The 24,153-nt window shown below is 44.2% G+C and overlaps 1 protein-coding gene across 2 annotated transcripts in view; it reads left to right on the top strand.

The window, feature by feature from the left end:
* The window catches only part of LOC124546001, a 359,037-nt gene extending 337,381 nt beyond the window's left edge, over positions 1-21,656 (top strand). For both annotated transcript variants that reach the window (XR_006967651.1, XM_047124973.1), the window contains 2 exons: positions 18,799-19,234; positions 21,295-21,656. Coding sequence is in view for 1 of the 2 variants with exons in the window: in XM_047124973.1 (XP_046980929.1) it covers positions 18,799-18,869 (71 nt within the window). In the remaining variant the exon portion in view is untranslated. The remainder of the gene's footprint in view (positions 1-18,798; positions 19,235-21,294) is intronic.
* Positions 21,657-24,153: the final 2,497 nt, after the last annotated feature.

Below are 24,153 nucleotides of genomic sequence, written 5' to 3'. Positions count from 1 at the left end.
CCAGGTTGCGGATTGGGCATTGCCGGTTTAGCCACCGCTACCTGCTCTCAGGTGACCCAGCCCCGCAGTGCCCTTGTGGTCAGGCATTAAGAGTGCACCATGTTTTATTGTCGTGTCCCCGCTTTAGTCAATCTCGTGTTGTCCTGTCCCTGCCATCTACTTTACCAGATATTTTAGCTGATGACGCTCGAGCAGCTGCTCGTGTTCTGCGTTTTATAACTTTGACTGGCTTGTCCAAAGACATCTAACTTTTTTACTTATTTTATCTGCATCTTTGTCAGGACTTTCTGGTGTCCCCCCCTCCCCTTGAGTTTTACTAGATTCCATGTGCTCTAACAACTGTGACTGGGCGCTAATGACCTCAGTAGTTGAGCGCCCTTAAACCTCACCAGAAAAAAAAATAATCCCCCAACTCTCTCTCCCCCCCCACTCTCTCTCCCCCCCCACTCTCTCTCCCCCCCACTCTCTCTCCCCCCCACTCTCTCTCCCCCCCACTCTCTCTCCCCCCACTCTCTCTCCCCCCCACTCTCTCTCCCCCCCACTCTCTCTCCCCCCCACTCTCTCTCCCCCCCACTCTCTCTCCCCCCCACTCTCTCTCCCCCCCACTCTCTCTCCCCCCCACTCTCTCTCCCCCCCCACTCTCTCTCTCCCCCCCACTCTCTCTCTCCCCCCCACTCTCTCTCTCCCCCCCACTCTCTCTCTCCCCCCCCACTCTCTCTCCCCCCCCACTCTCTCTCCCCCCCCACTCTCTCTCCCCCCCACTCTCTCTCCCCCCCCACTCTCTCTCCCCCCCCACTCTCTCTCCCCCCCCACTCTCTCTCCCCCCCCACTCTCTCTCCCCCCCCACTCTCTCTCTCCCCCCCACTCTCTCTCTCCCCCCCACTCTCTCTCTCCCCCCCACTCTCTCTCTCCCCCCCACTCTCTCTCTCCCCCCCACTCTCTCTCTCCCCCCCACTCTCTCTCTCCCCCCCACTCTCTCTCTCCCCCCCACTCTCTCTCTCCCCCCCACTCTCTCTCTCCCCCCCACTCTCTCTCTCCCCCCCACTCTCTCTCTCCCCCCCACTCTCTCTCTCCCCCCCACTCTCTCTCTCCCCCCCACTCTCTCTCTCCCCCCCACTCTCTCTCTCCCCCCCACTCTCTCTCTCCCCCCCACTCTCTCTCTCCCCCCCACTCTCTCTCTCCCCCCCACTCTCTCTCTCTCCCCCCCACTCTCTCCCCCCCCCACCCACTCTCTCTCTCTCCCCCCCACTCTCTCTCTCTCCCCCCCACTCTCTCTCTCTCCCCCCCACTCTCTCTCTCTCCCCCCCACTCTCTCTCCCCCTCCCCCCCACTCTCTCTCCCCCTCCCCCCCACTCTCTCTCTCCCTCCCCCCCACTCTCTCTCTCCCTCCCTCCCCCCCACTCTCTCTCTCCCTCCCTCCCCCCCACTCTCTCTCTCCCTCCCTCCCCCCCACTCTCTCTCTCCCTCCCTCCCCCCCACTCTCTCTCTCCCTCCCTCCCCCCCACTCTCTCTCTCCCTCCCTCCCCCCCACTCTCTCTCTCCCTCCCTCCCCCCCACTCTCTCTCTCCCTCCCTCCCCCCCACTCTCTCTCTCCCTCCCTCCCCCCCACTCTCTCTCTCCCTCCCTCCCCCCCACTCTCTCTCTCCCTCCCTCCCCCCCACTCTCTCTCTCCCTCCCTCCCCCCCACTCTCTCTCTCCCTCCCTCCCCCCCACTCTCTCTCTCCCTCCCTCCCCCCCACTCTCTCCCTCCCTCCCCCCCACTCTCTCCCTCCCTCCCCCCCACTCTCTCCCTCCCTCCCCCCCACTCTCTCCCTCCCTCCCCCCCACTCTCTCCCTCCCTCCCCCCCACTCTCTCCCTCCCTCCCCCCCACTCTCTCCCTCCCTCCCCCCCACTCTCTCCCTCCCTCCCCCCCACTCTCTCCCTCCCTCCCCCCCACTCTCTCCCTCCCTCCCCCCCACTCTCTCCCTCCCTCCCCCCCACTCTCTCCCTCCCTCCCCCCCACTCTCTCTCCCCCCCACTCTCCCTCCCCCCACTCTCCCTCCCCCCACTCTCTCTCCCCCCCACTCTCTCTCCCCCCCACTCTCTCTCCCCCCCACTCTCTCTCCCCCCCACTCTCTCTCCCCCCCACTCTCTCTCCCCCCCACTCTCTCTCCCCCCACTCTCTCTCCCCCCCCCCACTCTCTCTCCCCCCCCACTCTCTCTCCCCCCCCCCCCCCACTCTCTCTCCCCCCCCACTCTCTCTCCCCCCCCACTCTCTCTCCCCCCCACTCTCTCTCCCCCCCACTCTCTCTCCCCCCCACTCTCTCTCCCCCCCACTCTCTCTCCCCCCCACTCTCTCTCCCCCCCACTCTCTCTCCCCCCCACTCTCTCTCCCCCCCACTCTCTCTCCCCCCCACTCTCTCTCCCCCCCACTCTCTCTCCCCCCACTCTCTCTCCCCCCCACTCTCTCTCCCCCCCACTCTCTCTCCCCCCACTCTCTCTCCCCCCCACTCTCTCTCCCCCCCACTCTCTCTCCCCCCCACTGTCTCTCCCGCCCACTCTCTCTCCCGCCCACTCTCTCTCCCGCCCACTCTCTCTCCCGCCCACTATCTCTCCCGCCCACTCTCTCTCCCGCCCACTCTCTCTCCCGCCCACTCTCTCTCCCGCCCACTCTCTCTCCCCCCCCACTCTCTCTCCCCCCCCCACTCTCTCTCCCCCCCCACTCTCTCTCCCCCCCCACTCTCTCTCCCCCCCACTCTCTCTCCCCCCCACTCTCTCTCCCCCCCACTCTCTCTCCCCCCCACTCTCTCTCCCCCCCACTCTCTCTCCCCCCCACTCTCTCTCCCCCCCACTCTCTCTCCCCCCCCACTCTCTCTCCCCCCCACTCTCTCTCCCGCCCACTCTCTCTCCCCCCCCACTCTCTCTCCCCCCCCACTCTCTCTCCCCCCCCACTCTCTCTCCCCCCCCACTCTCTCTCCCCCCCCACTCTCTCTCCCCCCCACTCTCTCTCCCGCCCACTCTCTCTCCCGCCCACTCTCTCTCCCCCCCCCACTCTCTCTCCCCCCCACTCTCTCTCCCCCCCACTCTCTCTCCCCCCCACTCTCTCTCCCCCCCACTCTCTCTCCCCCCCCACTCTCTCTCCCCCCACTCTCTCTCCCCCCCACTCTCTCTCCCCCCCCACTCTCTCTCCCCCCCCACTCTCTCTCCCCCCCACTCTCTCTCCCCCCCCACTCTCTCTCTCTCCCCCCCCCCACTCTCTCTCTCTCCCCCCCCCCCACTCTCTCTCTCTCCCCCCCCCCACTCTCTCTCTCTCCCCCCCCCCACTCTCTCTCTCTCCCCCCCACTCTCTCTCTGGGAATGGTCTTGGTGAATCCAGAGTTCCTGAGCTGGGGCTGGTAAGTGCTGCAAGTCATCTGTCACTGGAAGCTCTGGACATGGTACAGCGACCACCATGAGGCGCAGTGGTGGTAATGTCGTGTGTCATAGGTAGTGGGGATCTTGGCTTGTCCCCGTTTATTACGAGGATGGTAAAAACCTCTCTAAGAAAAGTCCTCGATCTCAAGGTGTGCTGTGTGCTGATGGGATGCATGGCTATCGATGTGGAACAGTTTTTAGCAGGCAACCTCAGGGGTACCTGGTGCTTACCTATGTAAGCAGGAGGACTTTAATTTCCCTAGCTGCTTGTAGGACTGGGATGGATCCCTCAAAATCCTTTCTTCTTCCCAGCAGAGAGGGTGGGCCACTAAAAACACCCAATTGAACAAGTGGACTCGTGTCACCAGTCCTCTAGACTTGGAGATCATGCAGAGTCTTTGTAATGAAAAGAGGGCAGCTTTGAGGTAGTGTCACCTTTGTACACAAACAAAGGTTTAGAGGGCATTAATGGTACTTTAAAATCTGTCAAGCACTTGCAAAATGGGACCAGTTTTAATCTGCCAGTAAGTTTCAAAATGGGACCTTCGTGGTAGAAACAAGTTACTCCCAACAAGTGAACAACAGCCAGAAAGCTTAACGCCTCAGGAAGTATGCCATTGAAAGTGAACTGCACAACACCCTTGAACTACAGCAAAGATGTTGTGACTTGTGGGGATCCAGTTGACATTACCCAAAAAGAATTGAATGCTGAGTTGTTACAGGAAGAAATTGTTGATGTAAAAAAATATAATGAAAACGGTGGATGATGATCTTGTGAAATCAGATTCGCTTACACTGACTGTCGGCAGCACAAAACTCTCAGTGTGTGTTAAGGCAGGTTTCTTTCACCTCAGTGTGCAGCCTTATTTTCCCAATCCTATGTGCTGTTTTAAGCTCTTTGGGCACACCACCTTAGGATGCAAGGGAGAAGTCACCTGTGGCAAATGTGGTAAGATTGCCCATGAAGGAGTTGGTTGTTCATCTCCTCCAAAGTGTGTAAACTGCTCTGGCGATCACCCTGTCTGGAGTAGGGACTGCAGTGTCTCCCATGAAGAAAGGAAGATACAGGAGATCAAAACAACTAAGTGTATCTTATATTCAGAGGCAAAAATGGTCAATAAGGCTATACAGCCCCTGAAATTCACTACCTCCTTTGTGTCTGTTCTTAAACAACCAGTTCAGAAGGCCAATGCTGCTACACAAATGGAAAGTGCTTGTGTACAAAAGGATAGTGCTTGTGTTATCACTAGTACCTATGTTTGTCAATGCACTTGTGCTGCTGCAGTTCCTTCAATGCCCATACCTCCTCCCAAAACATAAGAAGAGGCCATGGTTGCCAAAGTTGCAGAGGTCCCTGCCTCTGCAAGGGTTTCAGACTGGTCCACCATCCAGAGTTGCCACTACTACATGGTTGGCTGTGGCTCTGAAATACCCCAAGGAAAAAAAAAACAAAACAAAGGCTAAAGTAAAGAATCAGCTGCCAATAGAGATGGGAAGCGAGCATTCTGATGATGATGTCGAGATCACTGTCTATGACACCTCTCAAGACACAACCACGGAGCTGATGGACCTTAATGTTGACGGGGTGCACATCTCGCCTCAACAATGACCACCCATCCACTATGGGCTCACCTCCACAGTGGAAAGACATGGTGAAAGTGCAATCCCCCTGTTCCATATTACAGTGGGTCATTAATGGGTCCAGCACTTGTGTGTAGGAACTGACTCTGTTAATACAGGAACACCCCCTTTGCATGTGTTTGCAGGAAACACATTTTGAAGCATGTGATTTCCCAGTACTACAGAGCTATACACTCCATAAGGATGATCTCATTGAGGAAAGAGCAAAGGAAGAGGTCACTATCTTTATCAATAATGTTCTCTCCCTAGTTATTGACCTGCAAGCAGTTGCAGTTGAATTTCATGTGTGTCAGAGAGGGCCACTGCTCGCTATATTTACCTCTGCATGATACAATTGACCCTGAGGCTCTAACAGATCTTATAGAACAACTCTCCTGAACATTCCTTTTTCTGGGAGACTTCAATGCCAATTATCTATTCCAGATCTCGAGCTATATTTATCGTAGGGGTTGAGCTGTGGAGAACTTCATGATGTCTTGGGAGCTGTGCATTCTGAATACAGCACTCTTACTCACATCTCAGCTTCTACTGGCTCATACTCAGCCATCAGCCCCTCTTTCTGTTCTCCTGCCCTTGAAGACTCAACCTAGCAGGAAACAACTGATGACCTTCGTTCCAGTGACCACTTCCCACTGTGGATCCACCACTGGGTGGTGGATGCTTGACCAGAAGCCATGAAAATGGATGGTCAGCAGGCTGTTTCAGAACACCCTGACAGCATCTAGGAATGTCCTACATGTCCTCAGTGGTACTTACTGGGGAGCAGATCGGACAACGCTCCTTCGTTTGTACTGGGCCCTTGTCCGTTCGAAACTAGATTATGGGTGTTTCATTTATGCATCTGCACATCTGTCCATCTTACATGATCTCAGTATAATCCACCATCGTTGTATCCATTTGGCCACTGGCACCTTGTACACTAGCTTGGTTGAGTGTCTGTATGGCAAAGATCCCAAACTACCGCTGTCATACCACCGTGACTTTCTCCTCAGCAGATATGCATGCCATTCATCTGCCATGCTTTGCCACCCATCCCATGCCTCCTTTGATGACTACTTTGATTGCCAGTATGGGGTGTGACTCCTGGAGTTCACTGTCAGTTCTTGCTCCAGCAGCTTAATGTCACACTTCATGCTACTTTCCCAATGTATGTGAACCCGTCATTACTTTGGCTTCATGTGGCAGCCCATGTTCACCTTGGTCTTCATTCCCTCCCTAAGCATGCTACTCCAGCCTCCCCTTATCAACTTCAATTTCATGACCTTCACATGGAATTTCGCAATAGTACCTTTGTGTACACTGCTGGCTCTCAGACTGACCATGGTGTTGGGTGTGCCTTCGTCATTGATACCAACATTTTTTGGTATTGGCTTCCGAATCACTGCTCATTATTTACAGCAGAGCTCTTCGCCCTGTATCAGGCCGCGCAGTGTGTCCAGAGACACGGACTTTCAATTGTCACCTGTTACGACTCTCAGTGCCATTCAGAGCCTCTGTGTGCTGTATGCCGTCCATCCCTTAGTGCAACAGGTCCAAGAAAGCTGTCACTTGCTCTCTCTTCATGGAACCACTATGATGTTTATCTGGGTCTGTGGTCATTTCGGTCTGATGGGAAACGAGGCTGCTGATGCTGCTGTCAGAGCTGCAGCCTTGGTACCTCGGTCCACTAGTTCTTCAATTCCCTTCATGGGAAAAGCTCCGGGACATAAAACCTGTCCTAGCATCTTGGACAACCTCTAGCTAGGTTGCCTATTGTGTACTATCTTTTTAGCTATCGTCATTTCTTAAGTGGTGCTCGCCCACCCTTTTGTGCTCATTGCCCTCAACATTTGATGATGGTTTGCCATTTCTTGATGGAGTGCACTGTTTTTAACCACTTGTGTTCTAATTTATGTTTACTGTCAGAGTTATTGGCCATTTTAGTGAATGACACACGGGCTGACGATCGCGTTTTACTTTTCATCCTTCATAACAATATGGTGAAGAACATTTAATCTTGAGTTCAGGATCTATGTTTCTCTATGGCGTATTTTATGGACCTTTCTCTAAGTACTCATTTTTAGCTGTCTTTCCTTCCATCAATTGGGCTTAACATGTAGTAGCTTTTAACTCCTTTCTTCATCTTTGTGTTCTATGGTTCTGACATGTGCACATGTGACCCTCATTGTTTTTGTGTACTAAAACAAAACAGCACTAAGGATTCCTGTAAAATGCTCTTTGTTTGTTTTTGGATAACTTTGCACTCTGGTACATTTCCTCCAATCTTACAATGACAATAAAGCAACAACAGGTGAGGTTGGAAGCCTGTGCCAATAAAAATGGTTTTAGTTTCTCACAAGAGAAGACTATTTGCATCAGTTTGAACTGTGCTCATCAGAGTTTTAATCAACCAGAGCTTACAGTGGGGGGACAACATTTTGCATTTTAAGGTCATGATGTGCACTTCAAGGTTACTACTTGACTCAAAATTAACCAGGCTTCCTCACCGGAAAGACCTGCAAACAAAGGGTTTCATATCATTGACTATTTTTAAATGCCTCAGTGGAAAGTTGTGGGGTGGTTACAGGTCTTGGAAATTGCCTGGGGCCTGTCTGACCAGACCAGCCTAGTCGAGAGAGAGAGAGAGAGAGAGAGAGAGAGAGAGAGAGAGAGAGAGAGAGTGTGTGTGTGTGTGTGTGTGTGTGTGTGTGTGTGTGTGTGTGTGTGTCAAGGAGCTGGATATATCAGACCTTTGAATACACAGCCAGGGATGGATCAAATTGCTGCCTTTATCTCTCCAGAGGCCCAAATTGATTTTAAGCTTGATGCAGTACAAGAAAATATATACTCAATGTTATGCTTTTAAAACTATGTTTGCTTCAATTTTAAATTAGGCAGCACTGTTTTATCATTGTTTATATGGATGGATCACAGCAGGAGATTACACTTGGTTGTTCAACTGTTTTCCATGATAGGGTTTTCAAAGTGCACCTTATGGAACAATTTACCAATAATATTATGGAATTATAAGGCATTGTGATGGTACTGGGGTGGATTCAGAGGGACAGTCAGTACACTACAATTGATCCACCAAATGTATCCAGAAGATCAGTTGATTCAATGTTTCATGACTCTTTACAGTGGCTCAAATATCGTTGCAAGAAGGTGATCTGTTGCTGGATACTTGGACTTATCGGGATACAGGGAAGTGACATAGCCAACAAAACAACCAAAAAAGCATGTTTGAATAGTGTTGCACATCAATATGCTGTCCACTTGCATGCTGTCATCTCATTATCTGACAAACATTTTGTGCATCAGTGGGAAAGCTGAATGGTTGGAGATCAAAGAAAACAAACTGCGGTACTCAGCTCGGCCATACAAGCATGGTGAACTTCCTGCCAATCTCACCAGTGGGGTCTCATTGACTGGAGTTGCATTGTCTTCAGTGTGAACCCAAATGACCAGTGAAGACTTGGCTGGAGAGTAATGGGATACCAACCTGGCTGTCACCTGCCATACGACCTAACAACTGGGAGTGATGGTCTCGGGTGCCATTTCTTTTCGTAGCAGGACCCATTTGGCTGTCATCCTTGGCATCCTTAGAGTACAGTGGTACATCGATGATATTCTACATCCAATTTTCTTGCCCTTCATGGCAGGCTCTCCTGGGCTTAAATTTCAGCAAGATAATGCCTGCCCACATACAGCAAGAGATTCTTCTGCTTTTCTTCATGCTTGCCAAATCCTACCTCGGTCAGTAAGGTTGCCAGATCTCTCACCAATTGAGAATGTTCGGAGCATTATGGGTAGGGTTCTCCAAGTAGCTCAGGATTTTGATGATCTAGCATGCCAATAGGACAGAATTTGACAAGATATCCCACAGGAATTCATCCAACAATTCTGTCAGTCAATTGCAAGCCAAATAACTGCAAACAAAAGGGCCAGAAGTAGACAGAATATTGACTTCCTCAATTTGTGAAGCTCTTTCTCGTGAATAAATCGTACAATTTTTCTGAAACTGTAATCTGCACATTGTTCAGCAATAAAGTATTAACACTTCAACACACCAAATGACCATTTAAAAGGAAGCAACTTGGACTCCTCTGCTCAAAGGTATAGTATATTAAGAAGCACAAATAAGCAGAAAATGTAAAAAGAGATGATGATTTAAAATGAGAAAATGAATGTATGGAAAATAAAAGTGTCACTACAGAAGTTGTGAAATATCCAAGAACCAAATAATGTTAAACAGTTTTGATCCCTATATTTTCAGTGTACTCAATATAAAACTCTAAACTCTCTTCCACTCATGTAAATCATTTTATTAACAATTTTACACACATCTACAATGGCTGTAAACTAAATTTAATAGAGATTAACAGTTTTTTCAGGGCTTGTGCATCTACTTTTAAATATCTTATTTTCACGTGTAGAGAGCAGGATATGATTGCATGGGGCCTGGTTAAGAGTGTAGGGAGGAGATTGTCATGTGTCTCATTTCTGTAAACTTCAGGAACTTACAGCTTTCATTTACGGACACATCATGATCATGGAGAACGATTGCCTTTAGTCCTGTTTTGATACACCATTCCCAAAGCTTCTTGCAAGCTTTTGGCAAACACAACACCATGTAACATATACCGGTGACAGCCCTTTGTTCCTAGAGGTGGCCAGTTTCCAATTAAAAAATGGCCACGTTTTCTTTCCTCCATGCCACTTCACTTTCATTAGTGGATATCCTCCCCCCCCCCCCCCCTCCCCCACCTCCTTGGCTTTGACAAAGAAACACATTTTTCATCTGTCAAATGTCCATGATCTTGAAAACAATTATGCAGAATTTTTGATACAGCCAAAATAACCTTTTATAGTGTCACTTTGAGGTCCTTAAATGTTGCTCTTTTTACCACCAATGATGTAACCCGGTAACAGTGCAGTAACCAGATGCACAATTCTCTCCTTGCCATCCAATGACATTATGCTGTTTTAGTATTTCAGGAAAGATAAGAAACGACAATTTATTCAGGGATGAGGAAGTTCCCAGAAAGACTGTAGCAGTGCATAGTAGAATTTGGTTTTTCAGGTAATGACACATGTAACTGTCAGCTCATCATTGGAAAATAGGAGTGCTCAGCAGAATAGTGCACCTGCAGGAAGCTGCAGATTCCAAGAAATAATCCATTAGTCTCAAGTTGAACATGAAAAGAAAAGTGATACACAGTGAGTGTAGTGTCGGATGAAAAAACACGAGACATTCATGACAGCACTGTGGTGGGTTTTGAAAGCCTAGATGTATTTCTGGAAGAGGTACAGTAGATACAACAACAACAACAAAACGCGCGCACATGTGCACACACATGTTAGATCCCTTTATAAAACCCTGAAGAATCCAAAATATTGAACTTGGAAACAGTCCATGTCCACAGGAATGTTAGATATTCTTACTGTCACTTAATTGTAACTTATCACTTGATATGATCCAGAATGATAGTCTCTCTTCCTTAAATGTAGAATTGGCTGCTAACTTCCGTAATGTTCTGACTACTAATGCAACTCCTGCTGTTAGATGTGAGATGATGCTGTTGTCATAAGCAATGATTGCAGACTGGCTGAGCAGCACTGTGCTTTGATGTAAATACTGTTCTGGGAATGTCAGTGTATGGAACCTCTTGAGAGCGTGCCTGCACTGACATCTCTCATTCATAGCTGCATCAGGCCATAGTTGACTTATTTGCAGTTCCATTGTGAGATACTGACTTTGTAGTGGGACATTGTTCTTCAGACAGTGTAACACAATGACAGTAATTTCATTCCGACTAAGATGTGTCCTGTATTCACAGTAATGTTTGTCACCCACATAAGATAACATTACCTGTCATTTAAAACACCTAATTTGCTGAACTGTGTATCATAATTATCAGTGTGGACTCAACAACAGACATAAACTTCACCTTAAACCTATAAAAGAGTGGAAGTTCAGTGACAATGATGAGAAACATATAAAGACAATCACTTATTACATGGATGGATGTTTTGGTACAAGACTATTTGTTCTACGTGAATGAAGTTGTGAGGGCATATTGAAAAGTAATACCTCAGAATTTATGTAAAAACTCCTAAAGCTTTTTAAATAAAACAAACTGTATTAACATTTCACGTATTCATTATCCATGTCTGCATATTTACCACTCAACATATTCACCCTGGCAGCAGACATTTCTTTTAATGAGAGACCTGTCTGTTGGTACTGTCACTGTAGAATACTAGACTTCATTGCCAGAGCCACAACCTCACCTCTACTTGCATTGCTTCAAGAGTATCAAAGTGAAATCCTCAAACGTGTTCTTTAAGTTCATGAAACAGATGAAAATTGAATGGAGCCAAGTTGGGACTGTATGGATGATGATAGTTGACAGTGTACTTGTCTGGCATTGTCGTGCTGAAGGAGAGGATGCTCCATGTGTGGATTTACTCTTTGTTTTCCGAGGCTCTCACAGTACCTTTCTGAGTTTCAGATGGTGCCTTTAGGCACAAATTTCAAGTGCACCACACCTTGAACTTACCAGAACACTATGAGCATGCTGGTGATCCTTTCTGGCAGAACTCCATTGATGTGCTCTTGATTTTGGGGTCAAAATGGTGAGTACAAACAATACAATGTTACACATTACTGATGATGATACACTCATCACTATACACAGCTTTCATTCTTCCACGAATTTGAATCGCAGACACGTTTTATGTGGTAGGAAACTCGATTGCAGTACACTGTTTCTCACACACCAACATAGTTATGCTACACACAGACACATTACAATCCAGAGCCCTCTAGTGGCAGAGGATTGCAACTTGAGTTGGTGAAGTGGGAAAGTTGACCGATTGATATATAAGAGATGTAATTCCTCAACCAATATTAAAAAAAAAGGCATTGCTTTTCAGCATGCCCTCGGAGAAACTTGAGGCACATTTTAGCTTATGTGTAGGATTACAAAATTTTTATTTTTAAAAGAACCATCTGATTTTACAAGGGTGTATCTTTTACATACATGGACATACAATCTTGGGGCTCTCCTCACAGTTACATTTAAGATTAAACTTTACATTTACTTTTGACAAATGTTCAATGTGTTCTCCATCAGATGCACAACCAGTATCTAGATGACAGTTAGTCATCTCATAAGTTTGCGAGTATACCTGGAGTTACTACATTCACTGCTGTTACTATGCAGCACTTCAGTTCATTCAAAGTTCATTGAAGTGGAGGCACATAGATGGAATATTTTGCAAACTCCATACCAAAAAAAAAATCACCTTGCATTAAATCGGGATATGTTGGAGGCCAGTGGTACAATGCAGGGACATTGTCAAATGCCTTGGACTATAGGAGGTCCATGCTCCCAGTAAAATTCATGCTACAGAGTCATAATGGAATTGCATCTGTTGAAATGTATGATAAAAAATACCTTATGTTCTATGTTATCACCATCTTGACTCAACACACATTAGGTGATGAATGAGTGACTGAACTATGCAATGGAACAGTGCCAATCTCGTAAGAGGATGAGTCAACTGCAAGCATGACCAGCTTAAAATGTACCGAACAATGACCACTCAATAAAGCATTTTCAGATCCTGTAATGTCACCTGACACACTCTAGTCCACTGAAACGGAATGTTGCTTCATCAAATATAATACAGTAGGACTGAAATCTGCAGTGTTCAAAATGAGCCAAATGTAATAAATCAATTTACTCAACACAGCTTGGAGTATGCGGACATTTCTAGGAGCTGGGAGGTCACATACAGTGGCGAAGTATGACAGCACAGGGTGGATAATTCAGTCTCAGTTTGGAAAGAGGACACTTGTCTTTATTACACTTCAAAACCTAGCATCTGAAAGCACATGAAACAATTTTCTGAGACTGGAAAGAGGTTCATTAGCAGTACAATCCAAAATGACTATGTGGTAATAGTTAACAAGAAGGAACTATAGCAGTCAACTGTGACAAATAACAAAGAAAAATTACAGATGCACTGCTAAAAGACAACCTCAAAAACTTAAATATCCCCATTTGGTTGTTGATCACAAAAACTTGTTGCAATTTTCATCCAAGGGGAGCTTCAGATAAGCAACATGAAGATAAGTCTCGAAAAAGAAGCATCCTGTACCAAGTTTGTATGTCAATTTCTCAGGCTGTAGTAAAGGAAAAGAGTTAATCACAGTTTGTGGATTTATTGTTGCCTTGAAATCCACATATAAGTATAATCTGCCTGAAGGTTTCTTTATTATCGTTGTAGGTCATGCCCACTGACTGGTTGCTACAAGGGAAATCACACCACTGTCCTGCCAAGATAAGCATTCCTGTGCCACCTGATCTCTGATAGCATGAGGGATGGCCTGTGCTTGGCAAAGTCGTGGCAATGTGAGACTTAAAATTATTAGCTTTACCTAGACCATTCTTAAAATGTCTTTAAATTCATGACACAGTTTAGCTACCCTGTCCATAGGCGCAAAAGAAAATTGTCATGGGTGTGCAGACCAGACAGATCAAAATAACCCAAGCCAAAAATGTTTTCACTCTTACATGAGCACAAAACTAAATGAAATTGTTTTGGTAATGTTTTGAAAAGTGACAGGTAGGCTGGAAACACCTAACACAGGACTGTCATGTCCACCATAACCAGAAAGACTTGCCTGTGACTTATGTAGCTTAGGCTTGCCTAACAGTTCATAAGTGCTTCTGTTCAACAAACTCACTGATGAACCAGGATATTTGGTGATTGGCAGTATGCAGAGTGACACAATTTATTCGCCTGATGCTGATTAGTAGTAGTGTGTGACTTCCTTGTTGCTGCACTTGATGGATAATGTGTTACACTAGAGTCACTACTTGGCAGTGGAAAAATTGCATTGACATTCATTGACTGAGACTTTGGAGACCATGTAGGGTGTGTGTTGAACTTCTGTTATTTAGACAGACAGCCTGAATGTGACCATACTTGCCACAGTGATAAGTGCTACATCAGGGGCATTCCTGACACTTGTGGGCTGTGAGACATCAAGGGCAAGATTTGACACTGCTAGCCTACTGCGTAGCACTGCAAGTCTGCTTACACCATTGCTGTGACAGACTGTATGTGCCATAGTGGACGAACTACAAGCATGATATGTTTATCACTATTCTGTATGGCACAAATATGAGTGCATGGTGGCATGTCAGCTTGCACTGTGAGAATTGTTTTAATCATTTTTATCAAATTCTGCATCTGGTTGCCTGAAACTGAATAATTTGTGTCATTGTCAGTTCTCATGGAGGACTAGCCATGATGAACACACAAAAATTACAATGAAAAGCATGCGCTTTCACTGGAAAAAAAGAAAAAAATTACACACACAAAAGTGAAGAAATGCAGGCAAGTGCAGGACGAAGTTTGGAACACTGTGGGTACAGACCCATTGCCGGTTGCCTGGTTGGTCCAGTAGTGGACACCAAGGAATAGGTGGAAAACTGAGACAGAGCAAAATCATCAGAAGCACATGTAATATGTATGTAACATCATTTACTTAATTTTCTTCTGAAAGTCCAATATTCTACACTAGCCCATTACACAAACACATTTACTGTAATAAATTACAATAACAGGGAAGCAAACTGGTAATGCTGCACAATCAGACTGGCTGGCATCAGTTTGGTATCATCTTAAGCCGGCTTGGTGGTGGTGCTGTTATCACGTGCAGTAGAGGGTGTGTCCACAAGCTAGCATTGGATTGGCAGGGCTGTGACGTTTTACTGCCACCCTCCGGACATAGAATACTTGATGTGGTGTTGATAGTGCATAACACCACAATACCCCCTTCTCTATTTTCCACCCTCCCTCCCCCTCTCCTGTCCCAAGCCGGCAATATCACTTCCCCCCCGACCCCCCTCCCCAGCCCATGCCTCTTCCATACATTGCTATCTGTTCCAATTAGATTGCTGCTCACACCTGATGCTGTCACAGTCTGGTCTTAGCACCTAGAACAATTGGCTGTGTATGTCTAAGGTTTGTTTATGTGAATGTGTATATGTGTTTTCTATTTCTAAAGAAGGACTTTGTCTGAAAGCTGAAAAATTTCTAGCATTCTTTTTGTTTGTGCCTGTCTGCTTTTACTACACAGAGAAGAAACGGAGTTGCAATCTGTTGTTGTTGTTGTTGTTGTTGTTGTTGTTCAGTTCTGGACTTCCCATCGTTTAATGTTATTATTATACCTTCTTGATCTGATATGCCAAAGTGAATAATTATTCCACCTCAGCTAGTGTATTTCAGCCAAACATGTAGTGCATGAATGAGATTTTCACTCTGCAGCGGAGTGTGCGCTGATATGAAACTTCCTGGCAGATTAAAACTGTGTGCCCGACCGAGACTCGAACTAGGGACCTTTGCCTTTCGCGGGCAAGTGCTCTACCATCTGAGCTACCGAAGCACGACTCATGCCCGGTACTCACAGCTTTACTTCTGCCAGTACCTCGTCTCCTACCTTCCAAACTTTACAGAAGCTCTCCTGCGAACCTTGCAGAACTAGCACTCCTGAAAGAAAGGATATCCTTTCTTTCAGGAGTGCTAGTTCTGCAAGGTTCACAGGAGAGCTTCTGTAAAGTTTGGAAGCTAGGAGACGAGGTACTGGCAGAAGTAAAGCTGTGAGTACCGGGCGTGAGTCGTGCTTCGGTAGCTCAGATGGTAGGGCACTTGCCCGCGAAAGGCAAAGGTTCCGAGTTCGAGTCTCGGTCGGGCACACAGTTTTAATCTGCCAGGAAGTTTCATATCAGCGCACACTCCGCTGCAGAGTGAAAATCTCATTCTGGAAACATCCCCCAGGCTGTGGCTAAGCCATGTCTCCGCAGTATCCTTTCTTTCAGGAGTGCTAGTTCTGCAAGGTTTGCAGGAGAGCTTCTGTGAAGTTTGGAAGGTAGGAGACAAGGTACTGGCAGAAGTAAAGCTGTGAGTACCGGGCGTGAGTCATGCTTCAGTAGCTCAGATGGTAGAGCACTTGCCCGCGAAAGGCAAAGGTCCCGAGTTCGAGTCTCGGTTGGGCACACAGTTTTAATCTGCCAGGAAGTTTCATGTAGTGCATGATTTAGCAGTCAGAAGGGTATCTGATTAGTTGATATGTCATACTTACTTATTCAGTGTTACATAAATAGATGAACTTGGGTTTGTGAACAATAAGTAGAACTGTTATTTTGAGTGGTGAAAAAACAGCAAGTTTGTATGAAGTATTAAGATCGTGTGGAAAACACCTGTGAAGTAGTGGTGGATGGAACAGAAAATAAAAGTAAAATAGGGGGGAGCATTTTGTTTTCAGCTGCATTATCTATATCTTAAGGCTTTACAAACATTCACTGAATATGACTTCATGATCAGAAGTGATAGCTCGTTGTCAAGTAAATGAGTTACTCCTGCACAATGAGAAATTTATTTAAATTTGAAATAATAATAATTACAAGACGGCAACATGAACAATAAAAGTGTTTGTGCTGAAAAGTTATTTTTTTTTTATGGGATACTCCCACTTCAGTTGCATATTTTGGCCTGAGAGATTTACCATTGCTTAAGAGCTTAATTTAATGAAAATCAGAAGTAACAATGATCTTGTGATACAAGGAATTACACTGTTATTTCCAGTGGTCATGTGTATGGCTCATACAGTCTGTTTTCCAGGGTTCACCATTCTGCAAAGCCCACAATAAAATCAGAGTTCAACTCACTGAAGGGCAAATTTTGCTCTGTCACACATTGTAAAAGCATGTGCGCGTGCGCGTGCACGCGCTATGTGAAGAACTCGTTCAGGAAATGGCATAGTTGAACCACAATATTTTGAACGAAACAAGGCAACTTGCTACAACTGTGATGCACATGTCGAACTCATGTAGAGAAGAGGATCATACAAAGGCAGCTGGGTAATGGGTCACACAATGTTACCAACTGCATGGAATGACCACAAGTTTGTCTGAATGACTGTAATGGATTGCCAGATTTCACCTGCAGTGTTTGTTTGTTGCTGCGTCACTGATTTGATGTCACCTTCCCTTTTGGAAGCTGTATCAGTGATAAAAATGAATGAAATTCCACTGTCTTCCATTGATGAGATAGTGCAATTACAGTGGTCTGCATTGGACACATGAACACTGCCTCTGGCAACCTGATGATAAAAATTTTTTGTGCATTTGGATTAGTTCCACCTTAAATAGTCCTGCAAGTGACAACTGTCTAACACTATTCCACTGACAACCAGCACTGAGGGCAATCACCAAATGAGGTGGTTTGACACACAACATATCAGGAAGGCCTTAGAGCCCAAGCTACACATGCCTAGTTGTGTATGATGAACAGTTATGTTCACATCTTCTTTGAAGAGTGAGTGATATACTGAACATATCTTGTTATGGTTGATCAGAAGCTCCACTGATGATGGTGTGTGGGCTCAGTTGCAGATCATGTGGAGAGAGCATAGAGGACCCCGTTTGATTCCTTGCCAAGACATTTATAGGATCAGTTTGTATAATTTGAGGGCTTCACACCGTATTGTATTCTCAAAACTATATTATTATGTACAGTTGAGCAATCCTAATCATCTTTGTACTGTATTATACTTAATATGTGGTATAAGGATTGTCACAGTTTACTGCATAATTTTTTGTGCTACAATTTTCTCTAACATTAGAGCATGGTTTACTTCTGTCTTCATTTTCATCTCCAGTGCGAAAATTTGAGAGTCATCTTGACTTGATCTACCTGTATTTTCCATTGTGCTCTTGTTCATGTCATTCACATTTGCTCCCATATTACAAATGAATTGATTATATATAAAATCAAAGATGAGGTGACTTACCGAACGAAAGCGCTGGCAGGTCGATAGACACACAAACAAACACAAACATACACACAAAATTCAAGCTTTCGCAACAAACTGTTGCCTCATCAGGAAAGAGGGAAGGAGAGCGGAAGACGAAAGGAAGTGGGTTTTAAGGGAGAGGGTAAGGAGTCATTCCAATCCCGGGAGCGGAAAGACTTACCTTAGGGGGAAAAAAGGACAGGTATACACTCGCACACACGCACATATCCATCCACACATACAGACACAAGCAGACATATTTAAAGACCAATATGTCTGCTTGTGTCTGTATGTGTGGACGGATATGTGCGTGTGTGCGAGTGTATACCTGTCCTTTTTTCCCCCTAAGGTAAGTCTTTCCGCTCCCGGGATTGGAATGACTCCTTACCCTCTCCCTTAAAACCCACTTCCTTTCGTCTTCCGCTCTCCTTCCCTCTTTCCTGATGAGGCAACAGTTTGTTGCGAAAGCTTGAATTTTGTGTGTATGTTTGTGTTTGTTTGTGTGTCTATCGACCTGCCAGCGCTTTCGTTCGGTAAGTCACCTCATCTTTGATTTTATATATAATTTTTCCCACGTGGAATGTTTCCTTCTATTAAAATGAATTGATTATATTTCCAGACAAGAGATGGTTATTTATGATTTCTTCTGCTAGACACAGCACTGTTGCTTACCGCAATTTTAATTTATGATGATCTCAACTTTCAAATAGCTCTCTAGTGAGTTAACTTTAGTGTATCACAAATTGACATTCCTATGTAGGCTTATAATAGCATATCAGTACCTATTCTCTTCAATATCATTCATGCAGAAGTACAGCTTGAGTTGCAAAAAAAAAAAAAAAAAAAATAAAAAATTCTTATATGGATTTGGTTAGTATTGAGGATTTTACATTGTGGTGTTATTTTGCAGGAGCTCTTGAAACCTTGCGCCGTGTTCTCAAGTTTGACCCGTATGCCTCCAGGTGTCACTCAATTTGCTGATTATGCAGAAACAGAACGTGATCAAACTAACAGTGGAGATGTATAGTGGTGCTGAACATGCCAAGAGTTGCCTGTTGTGCCATGAAACACAGTCACTAATTATTGTAAGAAGATGCTTTAGAATGGAGCATCACAAAGCTCTTGCCCAAGGGAAAGGCTATAAAAGCATGGTATGATTCGTTTGTGGAAACAGGCTGTGTGGCACTTCGAGAGAAAGGGAAAGGTCATCCATGGAAGGCAGGCTCTCGTGCATCTGGGAAGAAATTGTGTATGGCTGGAATATCTGCCATGTGACAAGAGGAAGCCACATGGAGCATTTGTAGAAAGAAAGTTGAGGTTCTATCAATTTTGCAAATGAGAATCAAGTAAGTAAACCAACTGCATTATTTAATGTTACTTTTAGGTAGCTAATTTAGAATAATCCCGTATTATAAAAACGTGCTCACAGACATAGGTAAAAAGCATTGGAAGCTCTGCAAATGTAAGAATAGACAGATATATGGCATAGACATACCTATGATATTTCAGATTTGTTTGCACTGGACAGAATTATGTTAGTGTTCCAATAAATCTCCAGCTGGATCATTATTGGCGTACTTACATATGCTTGAATAGTGGTACAAAGACAAATGCAGAATAGAGCACACCACCACAGCACCGTGTTTCAAAGAATGGCATTTCTAAAAATTGGGATTTGTTTTCAGTTCCAGCCACTTAAAATATTTATACATTACAGCTGTCATCTTGTTTAGCCACAGGCACAAACTACTTGCCAGTATCTAAACAAGTATGTGCATGGATATTAATCGTTGTGATTTTCATGCCTTTTCAAATATTTATTCATTTTGTCCATTGTTGTTTTCTGCTGACAACTGTGTCCAATGCATCCCAATTAAGAAAACACAATATTGCAAGGCTTAAGAAATAGAGCAGTTAATGCTTTATTCATAACATAAGAAGATGAATCTTGTGACTCTTCAGCTTCTCCCAGTGTACTTCATGACAAAATAGTTCACCTGTGATCGGTTTTGTCATTAATAATAATTGCTTGTTGCTGTAGTATACAGAAGCAGTTTATAATAAACTGAGGTGACAAAAGTTATGGGATAACTCCTAACCTCATGTTGGACCTTCTTTTGCCCAGAATAGTGCAGAAACGTGATGTCATGGACTGAGCAAGTTGTTGAAAAACCCCTGCAGAAATATTGAGCTATGCTGCATCTATAGTTGCCCATAATTGTGGAACTGTTGCCACTGCAGGATTTTGTGCACAATTTGACCTCTCGATAACATCCCATAAAAGTTCGATGATATTCGTGTTGGCTGACCTGGGTGGCCAAATAATTCACTCGAATTGTCCAGAATGTTCAAACCAGTCATGAACAATTGGGCCCCAGTGACATGGGAATTGTCAGCCATAAAAATTCCATGGTTGTTTGGGAACGAGCAGCCTCTGAATGGCTGCAGATGGTCTCCAAGTAGCTGAACATAACGAGCTACAGTCAATGATCAGTTCAGTTGGACCAGAGGACCCAGTCCATTCCATGTAAACCCCATGCACACCATAATGGAGCCACCACCAGCTTCCACAGTGCCTTGTTGAAAACTTGGGTCCATGGCTTCGTGGCATCTGTACCACACTTGAACCCTACTATCAGCTCTTACCAACTGAAATCCAGTATCATCTGACCGGGCCACAGTTTTCCAGTCATCTGGTATCAAAGTGATATGGCCACAAGAAGTGCTGCAAGATGTTGTGTTATTAGCAAAGGCACTCGTGTCAGTCATCTGCTGCCATAGCCCATTAATGCTAAATTTTGCCACACTGTCCTAATGGGTATGTTTGTTGTATTTCCACATTGATTTCTGCAGTTATTTCATGGCGTATTGTTTATCGCTTAGTGCTGACAACTCTATGCAAATGTCGCTGCTTTCAGTTATTACGTGAAGGCAGTCGGCCACTCCATTGTCTATGGTAAGAGGTAATGCCTGAAATGGCATACTCTTTGCACACTCTTGGCGCTGTGGTTCTCAAAATATTTAATTCCCTGATGATTTTCAAAATGGAATGTTCCATGCATTTAACTCCAGCTGCCATTCAGCATTCAAAGTCTGTTAGTTCCCTTTGTGTGGGCAGAACAACCTGAGTACAAATGTTAGGTCTGTCAATGCACTGCCATTTTATGCCCCCTGTATATGATACTACTACCATCTGTATATGTGTATATCACTATCCCATGACTTTTGTCACCTCATTGTAGTTCACTAATAAATTTATCCATTCAGTCTACATTCTTGGATGCTCCTTTTCATGGTGACAGATACAGAAAACAGTGCACACATGAATCATATTAAAGAGGGAGGAGAAAATTGTGTTCCATAATCATAAGGCTTTGATTAATATATATTTTCTTTTTGGTTTCAGATGGATAAAGTTGTACAACATATCTGCAACGAGAAACCGTTTTGAAAGAGAACCAAACAAAAACTCTTAAGTATATTGATAGCTTATTACATCATCATGTTACAGATATTTTGGAGTAAATATTAATGTGTTCATGTAATTTAATGTTAAACAGCAAGTAAACTGATGTTCTGCTGATTTTTGTTTGTTTCTAATTAGTTTTTGGCTTATTGGGCTCTCATCAGGAAACAACTTACTAGTGTCTACAAGGTACGCTAGTTCTTAGGTAACCAAACATTATAAGCAGATATACAATCCAGTTGCACAGCATACTATTTATGTAGTAAATTGAAAATTGACAATAAAGTAAGTTTTTAGTTTTTCTTGTAATAAAAATAACCCTGATTCTGTGCAGAAAATTGCCTATGGCTAGAAGGTTCATATGTTGTTAACATGGATCCCTTATTGTGCAGATATGCTTTGTATATTTGTTTATATATAATGATAGAAAGTATAATATTGTATAAATTATTATGACATCAGTAGTATGTACAGTGATCAAAGATGAGTGAATGAATAAATAAATATATAAATAAATTCTTTGTAAATGTTTCTGGTAAAATTATCACGCTTCACATTAGCATGCTCTGCATCACAGTGAGTGTGCATTATTTCCCTGCTCCTGTAGGTCCTATTAATGTGTTACCATTAAACCATTTATGCAAAGGTCACAAATAATGCAAATATTAAATTCTGTTCAGCAACAGTTTTTCGTCATTTACAATTTCTTATACAAAGCAAAACAGGGTGCAAAAACTCACTTGATACGTACAAATCATGAAAGGCTGAAACCAACTTGGTTATTCTGAGAAGAGCACAGGCACAGAGAAGCAAAACTGATATACACACAAGAGACAGTTTATGAATTAACTAATGTGATTTCTACTCACTCTATAGTGGAGATGTTGAGTCACAGATAGGCACAACAAAAAAAAACACAGTAACTTTTGCCAGAAAGGCCTTTATGCCACCATTGGAATTAGAAAAAAAAGTGTCCTCCCCCCATCCCACACGTGTGTGTGTGTGTGTGTGTGTGTGTGTGTGTGTGTGTGTGTGTGTGTGTGTGTGTGTGTGTGTGTGTGTGTGGTTTTTGTCTAAATCCAATGAAGATTATTTTAGCCAAAAGATATTGTGTTTGGCAGTCTTATTTGTTATGTCTATCTGCAACTCAGCATCTCCACTATATGGTGAGTAGCTGTCTATCCATTTAAAAATGTTGTCATTATTCCATCCGGGATTTTCCACTGTTTGACTTAGAATGTGATTTCTCTTATTCCTCATGTTCTTGTATCTGCCCAAGAGGAGCAGCTTATGCCTTGCCCTATTACTGTAAATGCACACTGCTGCAGTGTCATTTCATCCAAGTAGTACAATAAAGAAACATCTATTACCAGTATTTCTATGAAGGGTGCAGAATCACCTCAGAATTGCTTTAGAAGTATTTGAGACAGGAGAGTTGGAGGGACTGCTGAATATGTGCAATGCATCCAGTATCATTCTCAGGCACACACACTGCCATAGGAAGCTACACGAAATGCGCTGTGGACAATGTAAGTTCTAAATGTGTACAACGAGGAGTTATGTTCTTGACTGTTACCTTAGATTTTTCATATGAATCAAAGAGGCTGACAGCCTTGCTCTTTTTTTATCTTTATTGATTTGTAATAGGTTTTGAGGCACTTTAAGCTGTATAGTTAGCTCATAAATACATCTGTTAGGTAGAACTGACCAAATACAGAATTGTAGGCGGGTGAACAACAGTGGTCAGTGATATTCTGATGTTAAATTTCTAGACTCAATAGAGAGCTGAATAATTATATTCTGTGAAATTTGAGGCTGTGAAAGACATCTGTAGCAACACTTATCTTTAAGTTGATAGGTGTATTTACATTACTAAATACCTTTTTTGGCAGTCTCAGTCGAAGTTTTCATGACTGAGATTTGGAAGATATGAGCTACAAACTGATGAAAGAAATAGGAAATGGTTAGACATTTTATAGGACACAAACGACCAGAATGTATTGTAATAAATATTTTCCAAGCTGTGAAGGGATGCTATATCTGAGTTGTAATCATTCAACCCGTGTTTTGGTAATTTTAGCATCTGCATCTACGTGACTAACCTGCAAGGTCAAACAGTCGAAAATCTGGGATGGAAGAACAGCAGTATGAAATGGATAGATTGCTGCTCACAACATATGAGATGCTGAGTTACAGATAGATACACTACAAGAAGACTGCTAGATATTATCAGGCTAAGTCCTTCAGCAAATATGGACAACACACACCGGCATTAAGACCCAACTGTGACTGCAATGAACAGCAATCTCAGCTGTGATGGATAGTGGGAGTACAGAAAAGATGAATGGGTGTGATGGGGGAAAGATAGAAAGGTAGGGGTGGGGAAAGATGCTGTAGTGCCAATGTCTTTTATTCCAGTCTTTGATCACAATATGAATTCTTTAGACGATGACCGGTTTCAGTCAGTAATGACTGTCCTTAGATCTTTTTTACAACATGTACTAAAGTCTAAGGCCATAATGGCATCATCAAAACAAAGAAACATAATCAGCATAGCATCATCATATAGATGTAAAATAAGGTGTAGAATAGGCATCATCCACACAGTCATTATTGCAACTATTCTACACCTTCTTTTTGATTATATTTATGTGTTTTGATGATGCCATTATGGCCTTATCACTTTAGGACACGGTGTAAAAAAGATCTGAGGATGGTCATTATGACTGAAACTGGTCATCATCTAAAGAATTCATAGTGTGATCAAATACTGGAATATAAACATTTGACAGTATAGGA

Source organism: Schistocerca americana, chromosome 8 (assembly GCF_021461395.2).
Source record: "Schistocerca americana isolate TAMUIC-IGC-003095 chromosome 8, iqSchAmer2.1, whole genome shotgun sequence".
In the NCBI taxonomy this organism is placed as follows: Eukaryota; Metazoa; Arthropoda; class Insecta; order Orthoptera; family Acrididae; genus Schistocerca; species Schistocerca americana.
The sequence above is the reverse complement of the archived record's forward strand: the minus strand, read 5'-3'. Positions and strand labels throughout refer to the sequence as shown.